At 39.6% G+C, this 12,095-nt stretch overlaps 1 protein-coding gene across 3 annotated transcripts in view; it reads left to right on the forward strand.

Moving 5' to 3' along the window:
- STARD13 (StAR related lipid transfer domain containing 13) overlaps positions 1 to 12,095 on the forward strand; it is a 226,214-nt gene that overhangs the window by 161,042 nt on the left and 53,077 nt on the right. For all 3 annotated transcript variants that reach the window (XM_032403211.1, XM_032403210.1, XM_032403212.1), the window contains exons 2-3: positions 5,890 to 5,961; positions 8,780 to 8,861. In XM_032403211.1, coding sequence (XP_032259102.1) covers positions 5,890 to 5,961; positions 8,780 to 8,861 — 154 coding nt within the window. The remainder of the gene's footprint in view (positions 1 to 5,889; positions 5,962 to 8,779; positions 8,862 to 12,095) is intronic.

A 12,095-nucleotide genomic window follows, 5' to 3' on the forward strand; every position in this document is an offset into this window, starting at 1 on the left:
TCAGGTCATGATCCCAGGGTCCTGGGATCCAGCCTCGCGTCTGGCTCCCCACTCAGCAGGAGGCCTTCTTCTCCCTCTTCCACTCCCCCTGCTTGTGTTCCCTCTCTTGCTGTCTCTCTCTGTCAAATAAATAAAATCTTAAAAAAAAAAAAAAAGAATTAGTGATGGAGTAATATGTCTCAACATGAATGTGATCCTTGCTTTCAGGAAAATAGTACACATAAACACAACCATGAATCCCTACCTTAACTGACAAAAACTCATATATATATATATATATATATATATATATATATATATATATATATATCTTTCTTCTATAGTTCTGTATTACCTGACAGCAAGATACTTTGCTACACATTAAGGGAAAAGTTGCCTTAAAAAAAGTTGCCTTACGTTATGGGGAGATAAAATGGGTGTTTATCAGTTGGTTCACTGATTTGAATACTCAGTGATCGATAATCTTAAATTTATTCTAAATAACCTGTATTTTAACTCTACTAGTAACTTAGAATATAATGGAAAGAAAAGGTTATGCATATTAGAAAAAAAAAAACTATACTTGGTAAACATTTAAGACTTATTCAGGCCTTTTACAAATCGCAGTAAACTTAACTATAATAATTCGAAGAGTGCAAAGACGAGGTATCCTGTCGCCATGATGCAGAATGTAAATCAGTCTCTTACTACTACAGAACTTGGATGTTTCATCCCCCACCTGTGATTGGGGTTATAAAGCACTCTTGGGAGAAGGATTGTGGTGTAATGTATAGTTCTATATAATGTTAATTATTGCATCATTCATATCTATCGTTCGTTGGGATGGATACTCTGGCATAGGTTTTAACAAAACTAGCCTAGTGTATGGCCAACTAAATACACCTTCAATAAATAGGGACTTCACTTGAGAAATTCCATCTGAAGACAAAAGAGTCATTCGTCTAAAGAAGTACACTAATAATGAAGCTAACTCAGCCATATAAATTATCCTAAGCCAACAACCATGAGTGTGTTGAAATGTTAATACCGTTGATATACTTTAATGGTGCTAATTGCATCCACTGCAGACATCTTGTGGTGGTTGAGTCACCCATAATCTTTCAGAAACAGGGTGCCCACCATTTTAGCCAGTTTAAATGAAAAAACAAAGCACCTACTCTTCTAAATCACGTGGAGACCCATGATGTCTTTTCCCCCCACTTCTCTTGAGTATTTTAATGAACACTTAAGAAAGAAGACCTACTTAAATTGGAGCCAGTGTGACCATTGAAATTCCTGGAGATGTGTAAGAACAACATAAATACATATGCCTCTATATAATGATTTCATAAACTTTTCACAGTAGAACAGGTTCCTTCTGGCCAGCTAACTTTCTGATACTAGTAAAATTTAATTTGGCCCTAATTTGAATTTTTGGTCATTTAAAAAGAATAGTATTCCTTTGAGTTAGCTATGGAAAATGTATTTGCTGCGCTGAGAATAATGGAAACCAAAAAATGTACTTAAAATGTTTAGCTGGGAGAACACACTGTTCCCAAGCACTCAAGAAACACCAGTTTAAAAATTCAATGAGGTTGTAACATGAGAGGAGGCCTGCCAACCTGGGCGGCAAATTTGCTGTGCTCAAAATATCCCCTTACTTGACTGGAGCCCTCCAGAACCTTATCTACCTGACTATCCAAACATCACTACATGACATTTCTTTAAAGAAACAGCTCGTAAATCTCTTAACTTACAAAGACTTCCAGCCTTTTCCACAACCAGTCTGTGTTGGTGAAGCCCTACTGAACTGTTTTCTCTTGACTACCTTGATTCTATAACCTCCCAGCAGTGATTAACAATCGGCAGTAATCAAAAATCAAGTATTTAAAAAATAAGCATCCTTCTCAAAACAAAGTAAATTTCTCATTTTTACCAACAATATCATTATATGGGGAAATATTCATAATGTATTATTCTGTCAAAAAGGTGGTCAACCAAAGGTATCACAATGATTACCATTTTGATGAGTAACATGTATTGAATTATGTGTAGGTAATGGGACAAGAGTTGACTGTTTTCTTTCATTGTGTGTTTTCAACACCAAGCATGTATAATTAGGAAATAATATAATACTCTTGAAAACCAGTGTACAGGCTGTAGTTCGTTTCCACAATGACTTTGTTCCCGTGCCCATTGGTGTGCGGCTCCTGAGGCACCCAGGGAGACAGTCTCCCCCTAGACCTCTGTCTCTCAACAGAGGCCACATCATGTTCTAAGCATGTAGGAAAGGCAACTGAGGCAAAGTGAGTGACCTTCCCTCAAGTAGAATCACAGATATGTGGCAGAAGAGCATGCCTAGCACCAAACCATTTTCTGGATTTATTGAGTGAAAAGGTTTGCTTGGATTTTGTGCAGAAATTGAAAAACTGGGTATCTCCCTCTTCAACTAGTAGATTTCAGCCTCCAAACAACTGTTGACTTAAGATCCCAAAGCTCCTTGGTCTCCCTGCACTCAGGGGAATCGGGTGTTCTTGAGGAGTAGGTAATGCCCATTTGGGTGGTGGTGATAGGGCTAAGGAGTGTGATCAGGGTGACCAGGAGTGTCAACCCCACCTAACCTATATAGAAGAGGCTTTGAACATAAAGAGGTTCTATTATCTGAAGAACTGGGGAAGGATGTTGGGCAGGCAAAAATAGGCACCCACTACAGAATTTAAGAGAAATGATTTTTACATGTAATAATTACAAAATTTCTAATGAAATCCTATCACGCTATGGAACCAAACGGATTGAATTTTCTCAGGTAATGTAATGTGGTAACCGCAGTAGAGATCAGTAGGCCAGTCTGTCCAAGGGCATTCTCTCCTGTTCTGCCCCACACTTAGGTTTTCTACAGACTTGCAGCAACTTGATGCTTTGCCTTGTGGCCCTGGAGCTGCTATAGGGGCAGGTATGGGCTGCAAACAGAGAACAAATAAAACTATAGAAACGTGATTTGAATGGCCCTTAAAGTTTTCACAGAATATTATGCTAGCCAGCAAGAGCTCAGTAAAAAAGAGATTTTCACACTCTCCTCAAATGATGGATGGATCTTGGTGAAATGATGACACTGGCAATAATGATTCCTTTTAAATTCTGCGGGCATTTTGGCCATTCCAAGTGTAATATGCTGTGGGGAAAACAGTAGCATTTGTTTGATGGGTGTTAGTTGGGGCTGTGGGGACTCACTCAGTAGAAACTGTAAGGCTCTTTTTTTCCCTCCAACTCAACGTGATGATCAAAGTCAAATTTGAGAGCTGTTAGGTATGTGTGATTACTTTGTTTGATTGCTTTGTCAGTAGGTGGTAAACAAGAGTTGATTTTGCCCTGAGATTGAGATATCAAGATGCTGGGCCCACAGCTAGAGCACGGGGAATATTTGAGAGACTTTCAGAAATAGAATAGCGAGTTGAATGTGGGAGAGTGATGTCGAGGAACCATCCCCCACGGCTAGGATGTGGTTTCTTCTCCTTTATTATTTACTAATTGCAGTTTTTGTTGTATTATTTGACTCTGAGACTTAAAAGCTAAATGCCTACCCATTTTAAAAATCAGCTTATTTGACATTTGATTTAGCTGGATTCTGGTTAAGATTTGATTATTCATGTTTACATGTGCATAGAATTTCAGTTCATTATCTTTGTTGCTCTTGTGAAAAAATAAAATGAAGTTATCTAGAAAAGCTTTTATTTTTTTATTTTTTTAAGATTTTATTTATTTATTTGAGAGAGAGAGTGCAGGCATGCACAAAGGGGGGGCACAGAGAGAGAGAGAATTTCAAGCAGACTCAGTGCCGAGTGCGGAGTCTGACACAGCCTCTCCCTCTGCCATTCCCCCTGCTTGAACTCTCTCTCTCTTTCTCAAATAAATAAAGAAAACCTTTAAAAAAAAAAAAAAAAAAAAAGACTTGCTGGCTCATAATTAAGTTTGGAGAATACCCAGAAATTAGGTATTTCCTCCTTACTAACCGCTGCATTATACTGAAAGAGAAAGCAAATCTGAAGCTTGAAAATTTAGAAGGCAACAGTCTGTCTATGACTCAGTAGAAACTCGCCACATTTTCCACATGTTAAGGTCAGAATGTGCATTTCCTACTTCCCCTGAAATACGTGTGTGATTTGCAAAGTGGAAGCCTTCGTATAAGGACTCTCAAAGGAGTACTAAATAGGACTCTTAGACCATACAGTAATTGTCCTTCGTACCCTCACAGGGACGGCCCACATTAGCCAATACGGTACAGTCCGTTTTCAACTGCACTTGTGGATCTCAGAGACACCCCTTCCTAAGGGACATGCTTTCCAGAGCTTTTCTTTCCAGCTTGGTGCCCCGGGTATTTCTGAATGATGCCTACATGGCAGGCATGAGTACGTATTAGGTCTGTGCTGGTACCAATTATGTAAAAAACCCTCATGCCAGACAAAAAACTCAAGATTTACAAATTGTCGATCACAGGAATGACAGTGGATTAGGGGTTGCCAGAGGAAGAAGACGCTCTGGGAAAGGGACCAGCACAGGCTCTGCTTCCCTGAATTCAATGACAAATCTCAATCCATGTCCAGCCGGCTCAGTGAGACGGGGCTGAAAGTGTTTGCTCTCCCCTTTGGGGCCTGTGCAAGATCTGGCCTTTGGTCTGTTTCCCTAACACATAGCAGATAGCTCTGTCACATTAAACATTATTTTGCACAGACACTGTTTCCCTGAATTCAATGCACGGACGTCGTGCTTTCAACGTAGGTAAACAGGCTCAGGTCCACAGCCCGTGTTAGACTGGGTCGTTATTTTTGCAGTTGTCCCAAGAACACCCTGTACTCTCGGTTTTTGCTATGGGGAGAAATGAACGTCCGAGTAAATGGAAATACAGTGATCTGAGCGGGCTCCATCCCAACGAAGAGGAAGGGGATTGAGTAGAAACCCATTATAATAGGCTGTTTAATTTTGTTTGGAGAAACTGGACTTTTGACAGATGAACTTTTTTCCCCTTGCATTCATATTTATCTAAGAGAGTTGTGGTTGGGAAATGATCCAGGATTCACAAGGTCAAAAAGTGACCTGGTTCACATACTGTAGACTCCTCCCATCTCACTCCACAGCTTCTCCAGGCAGGTGGTCCCGTGTGTTGTTGGTACATCCACACCGAAATGGTCACCCAAAGGACATATCGACCTTTTGGGTTCGGCCCTCACAGATTCTAGCAGCCCCATCAAACTCGCCTCAGTTCCAGATAACCAGCTCTGCTTTTCCACGCTGTACTCTGCAGCTTGAAGCCATTCTAATGTGCTTGATGAATGAACATCTTGTTAGAAGGCATTGGGAATTAAAGCCATTAGAAAAATTAGAGAGATAACAATACATTGGATTTTTGTAATACCTTCCTTCGTGAGAAAATAGATTTTCATAGACCATCCAGTTGTATTCTTTCTTTCATTATCCCAAGAGTGAAAGAATAAAAGAATGTTGGATAAGTATTCTTAGCCTTATCTTTGAAAGCTAAAAAGAAATTCATTAAAAAAAAAAAAAAAAAAAGGATCATAAGGAAGTATTTCCTCCTTCTCTGTAGCCCCCTGGTTCCCTGGTATATAAATAAGACATTTTTCCCTGCCTGAAACCCAGCCTTTGTGTTCTGTGGTTTTGTTATTATCCAAATACTTGTGGATCGACGTTGAAGATAATCTTAATAGACACCTAAGTACCTTTGTGATACCTGCTCATTTTACCCCCATTTCTGGTAGGCCGACTTTTGCAGACTTACCTGAGAACAATTTTGCTTTGTAATAACTTGTACAATGCTCACCAGTTTCTCCTTGATTAAGGTAGAGTGCTGGTGTGTGCCCATTGGACTCATGCATTTCCCTTTCTTGTATTTTTCAGAAATTGAGGCAAAGGAAGCATGTGACTGGCTCCGTGCTGCTGGGTTCCCACAATACGCTCAGTTGTATGAGGGTAAGTTGGCCTTCCCTTCACTCTTTATAAAGAGCATTAATTCAAAATGAACCTCACATATCCTATGGTGTATTTTGACTTCCAGGTCTCTTCTCAACCATTTTTCTTTGCTGTCTCTTTCCCTCAGCCTTTGCAATCCCAGGGCTTACACTGATTTAGACATGAGTATTGCTGCCCAGGCCTACCTGACTTTCTGCTCAATCCTGCTTCTCACTTCTTTGCTTTCTGCTTCTCCTCTCTTCACCACCAATCCCAACTCTGCCTCTTCCTTCCAGCCTTCTACCATCGGCAGCTTTCATGATTGCGATTATTATGGAAGTGTAATTGACATACAGTGTTACATCGGTTTCGGGTGTACACCATAGTGATTCGACAATTCTGTCCATCGCCAGGGGCTCGCCACACTAAGTGTAGTCCCCAGCATCACCATATAATGTTATTATCATATTATTCACTGTATTCCCTATGCTGTACTATGCTGTCCCAAGTTATAATCAATTCTGCCTCCTTCTTGGATAGTCCTTATCTATAGTGAATCAGGATCCCAACAGTAAGCAGACAGCACACTCAAGATAATCCGAGGATTTATTTCTAAAAATGTTTATTACAAAGGTGTGGACAGGATATGAGAAACCATGAAGAACAGTTCAGGGGCCCAGAGCTCATAGCAGCAGAGCTACGACTGCCGTAGGCCCAAAGGGATGGGCAGAGGGAGAGAGAATCCTTCGAGCAGAGGACACAGCTGGCGGTGGGGGAGAACGAGGAGGGTAAATGCCCTGACCTCGCACTCCTTCCTCCCTCCATCTTCAGCGAGGGATTCCCATTGGCCTAACACGAAAGGAAGCCAAAGGACATGAATCCCCTTGAATGCCATCCACATGGGTGATCCTCGGGGCACAAGGCAGGGTATAGAAAAGTGGAGAATGGATCTGTAGGACTAAAAAAGGATATCTAGCACACGAAGCAGCATCGAGTTCTCTTCCTGATGGCATAAAATATATGTAGGATAGAAAGAATCAACAAAATTCACCTGTAGTTCCTGGGGAATCTCACTCACTCACCTGGAAGCTCAGTTTTATATTTTAAAAAACAAAACACTTATTCTACTTCTCTAACTTAAATTCCCTGAGGATGAAGGAAAGCATATCTCGGAATATGCTTTGAAGTCTGGAATCTCTGATACAAGTTTTTTATAAACCATAGCCTTGTAGGCAAGGAGGGTTTTATAATTTTTGTCTAAGCAACCCTACTCCCATGCCCCACCACCAATTTCCTGATTATGAGGGAGAGGTCCAAAGAGGTTACATGACTTCCAACATTAAAAGGTGGAGGAATCAGAATTAAAATCAGTCTTGTGAGCCATAAGGCAGTGGCTTTTCTCCTATAATGTGAACTCTCTTTGTAAACTCACAATAATATGCAATTTAAACTGACCTGTCTACAGATGGCTAAGAAGTAAAGTAAATGTCTTCTCTCTAGATAGTATCAATCGTTTGAATATTTTGCTGATACTCTAGAGTGACTCAAAATTTTGCTATAAAAGAAAACATTTGAGGCCATTGAGCTTGGGTTATTTTTGGAAATTTCTTCCTAAAGAAAAAAAAAATCTGCTGTTAGTAAAAGGTGCCTGTCAAATTGTGTTGAAGCCATATGCATGGACTAAATATAATAAGAAATAGCAAATAGTATAGAGCATATGATGTGCCAGGTTCTGTTGAAAGTACTTTAGCTATGCTATTCATCTAATATTCTCAATACCGCAAGGTAAATATTATAATTCTCATCATCCCCATTCTACAGATGGGGAAACACAGGCCCAAAAGACGTTAGCTAAGTTGCCCTCAGTTGTACAGCTAGAGATTAGCAGTGCCAAGACTCAAAGCCAAGGCAGCTGGGCTTCGGCTGTCTCTGTTTTTCATTATTACACACACTCCCTCTCTAGCAGAACAAGACAGCCCTCATTCTGGCACCATCTGGAATGCACTCACATTGCTTTTATCACCAGAAGAGATTGTTTCTGTTTCCAACTCACATTAAGGTTTAGATACCTTGAGACTGATTATGACTGGCAAGGCAGAGGCAATGCAAAATATAAAATGAGAAAGAGAAAGGATGGCAGGATGGTGATAATGAATTGACATTGTCTGTTAGATTCGACTGTGGCCTCTATGAGAATGATTTCTAAATTTTTCCCTCTGTGAATAAGGTACCTAAAATTAACACTGCATCTTGAGGATTGCCCTTGACCTCCAAAGTTGGCATGAAGAGTCTGTGGGAGAAAAGTCATGATGTTGGAATCTATTCTCTTTGGATGGAATCAGTTGTTTGAGTATTTTGCTGATAGTCTAAAGTGACTCAAGATTTTGCTACAAAAGGACACATTCGAGGCCATTGAGCTTTGGGTATTTTGGGAAATTTCCTTTCTGAAGAAAACAAAATCTGCCAAACTAAGTATTTCATGAACTGATCAAGATAAAAGTCAGTGACATTAGGTGGATGGTGACAGTAAAAAAGCTCTTCATATAGGCAAATGTCTGCAATTATAATGAACTACAACAATACAGGCACATAGTATTCGATCCTATCCAAGGGCAAGCACTTGGTTATTCTCATATTTCACACTTCCTTTGTATCCTTAAAAGCATTTATTTGATAAAAATAAAACTGCCTACTATCTTAAACATTACCAACATATCCATCAATGGGGGAGTAACTGCCAAGATCGGTCATGTGTACTGAAATGTGGTGGTCAAAAGATATTGGTGCCCATTCAGATAAAAACAAGATGCAAAAACTTCTGTTTCTCTCTCCTTTTCAGATTCCCAATTTCCCATCAACATTGTGGCTGTCAAGAATGATCATGATTTTCTTGAAAAGGACCTTGTAGAACCTCTTTACAGGTAAAATGTGTGATTTCGTTACTTTCGATTGTGCAGTTTCCAATAGGTATCATTGTATTGAGGGGCAAGTTCAACAGCTCCGTAAGTATTTATTGAGTGCCTACAATGTGCCAGGCCTGGGTCCAGGTTCTGAGTACCACAGTGAGCATGATTGGACCCTGATTTTACGGAGCTTAAATCCTAGTTGGAGTCTTCAGAAAATAGATTGAGGAAAAAGAGAGAGTTAGTGAGAGAAAAAGAGAAGGAGAGGGAAAAGTTATCTCAGAGAGTGTTCAGTGCTATGAACAAACTATATTAAAATGAAGCCATAGACTTTGGTGATTGGGGTCAGGGGTGGGTTAGTGGAAGGAGGCAGCAGGGGAGGCCACAGCATGAGTGGCCAGAGAAGGCCCTGAACAACTCCATGAGTATGTCAAACTTGGCTGTATTTTTTGCAAAGGCAAGTGATTATATCAGCAAACTAGAGTATGTAAGCTCAAGTAATTATATTAGCAACCTAGAATATTTAAGCCTTTGCTATGTGATAGATGCTGGACGGAAACAAAGATGTGTATGAGTACTTCCTTCTCCTCAAAGAATTTATAATCTGGTTGGAGAAATCGAGTTGAAGAAATAAAGCATGAATACATGAACAAATAACTAACAATTATAATTTGAGTGATAGGAAAAGATGCCAATGTAACCAATATCCAGGAACAATTAAATGCTGCATGAGAGGATGTATGTGTCTGTAGGAATTTGAAGTTTCCTAACTAAAGCCCTGGAGAGAGGTCAGGGTTGGAGACAAATATTATTTACAGGAGGTGAGTCATTTTTCCATGGCCACACAGCTAGTTATAGGCTGAACTGACCTTAAAATGCAGTACTTCGGGGCACCTGGCTAACTCAGTCAGTGGAGCATGCAACTCTTGATTTCGGGAGTGTGAGTTCGAACCCCACAATGGATGTAGAGATTCCTTAAAAATAAAAAAATCTTTAAAAAGATGCACTACTTAAAATTTGCAATCCAGTGTTCTCTCTAGCACATTCTGCATTGACATAGAAGGATGGTAGTTTAATTGGAAAGTAATGATGAGCAAAACTTTTGTCAAGATAGGAGAGATAAGTGTATGTTAGGATAGTATGCGAATAATCTTAGTCTTCCTGAATCTCCAGACATACATATTTTTGTATTCATCCTGTGGTTCCTATATGAAGAGAAGATAGATTTGCATTAAGAAGTGATATCTGAATATTTAAGGAAAATGGTACTGTGGGTTTGCTCAAGTGGGTAAGTGCAAAGAACTCTTAAAATCACAAATTATAGGAATAGGCTATTTGGGCTAGAAAACAAGTAAGCACAAAATGCCATTTAAAATGCAAGCATTTATGAGAGGAACGGATAGTTTGATTGTGACTCTTTAAAGGTAATGAATTGGAAAAGCAGTGTTTTCAGGATGTCTGGGATACACCCCAAGCAGGAGCAGGAGCATTTTCTCCTTTATTTTCTTCTAGAAATTTCAGACTTACGTTTTATATTTATTCAATGGTCCGCCTAAAGTTAATTTTTTACAAGGTACAAAGTATGGGTCAAGATTCATTCTTTGCACATCAACATCCCATTGGTTTGGCACCATGTTGAAAAGGTTAACTTTCTTCATTGAATTGCTGTTGCACCTGTATTGTAAATCAATTGACCATGTATGTAAAAGTCTATTTCTGGACTGTCTATTCTGTTCCATTTATCTGTATGTCTAATCTTACATCAACATGACACATGATTACTTAGCTTTATGTATGTCTTGGAATCAAATAGTACATGTCCTCCAACTTTGTTCTTTTTTTCCAGAATTGTTTTGGCTATTCTAGTTCCTCTGCCTTTTCATATAAATTTTAGAAACAACTTGTTGATACCTATTTTAAAAATGCTCTGGAGTATTGATTTGGATTATGTTGAATCCATAGATCAGTTTGGGGAGAATTGACAGCTTAACAGTACTGAATCTTGTGATTCATAAATACAGTGTATGTTTCTTTTTATTTAGGTCTCCTTTGATTTTTTTTTTTTCAAAACCTGACTCGTAGTTTTCAGCATATGGATACTACACATCCTCAAAAGTACTTAAGAATTTCATGTTTTGTGGTGCTATTGCAGATAGTACAGATTTTTTTATCATTTCAATTTCCAGTTGCTCATTAATAGTATGTAAATTTTTTTATATGTTGTCCTTGTATCCTACAATCTTTCTAAATTCACTCATTAGTTCCTAGTAGCTTCATCATAGAGTTCTAAAATTTTATTTCTAAATATAAATAAAGGATTACATTGTAAACCAAGAATAAAAATTATAGTACATATTTTCAAGTCAGGATTGCAGAGGCAAACACTGTCTCTGTGCAGTTATGTTCACTGGTGACATGGCTGACAAGCTTTGAATCTCATACATGTGGGTGGTAAATCCTTATCTATCCACTGCTGTTTGTGATCTGAGCGCCTTGACTAAATTCCGGACTTTTCCATCAAAGTCTACTCTTTTTTTGAAGATTTTTTTTTTTTTTTTTTTTTAAGAGAGAGAGGGAGAGAGCATGAGCAGGGGTAAAGGCAGAGGGAAAGGGACAAGAGGACTCCCTCCTGAGCAGGGAGCCCGACTTGGCGCTCGATCCCAGGACCTTGGGATCATGACCTGAGCCCAAGGCAGACGCTTAACTGACTGAGCCACCCAGGTGCCGCCCCAAAGTCTACTCTTTAAAAAAAAAAAAAAAAGCCTTTCAGACATGTTATAGAGATGACCCAGTACAATGAATGTGAAATCATTTAGAGATATAAAGTTCTGAGTAATACTATTAGTGTCAGCCAGAAAAATCAGGAAGCCTTCTTTTGCAGAGCTTGTGCCCCCTCTCTGATACAGCCCACAGCAGGATCCATGCAGACCTACCCCGAAAGGTATGGCTGCATAAACATGTATAAGTGTGGTGATGTCATATAGCACAGTGTTCTTCACAGGGGCCCAGCTCCTGTAAGAATGGGGAAAGGGGCAGGAGGTTGTTATAATTGGAATAATTCTTATGATTAGCTGTGTCTCCAAAAACATTAAGTAAGAAAAGTGTCTGGCTGGAAGTGTGGGCGCTGAGATTCTTGGGGCGTAGGAGGGGTGGGTGAAACAGAGGCCAAAGGAGTAGTCACAGCAGGGTGGATCAAAGGAAGCAGGCACGGTACGGAGGCAGAGATGGAGGTGGCTTGGCTAAGGGGACCCG

Source organism: Phoca vitulina, unplaced genomic scaffold, assembly GCF_004348235.1.
Source record: "Phoca vitulina isolate PV1807 unplaced genomic scaffold, GSC_HSeal_1.0 scaffold5, whole genome shotgun sequence".
Lineage (NCBI taxonomy): Eukaryota > Metazoa > Chordata > Mammalia > Carnivora > Phocidae > Phoca > Phoca vitulina.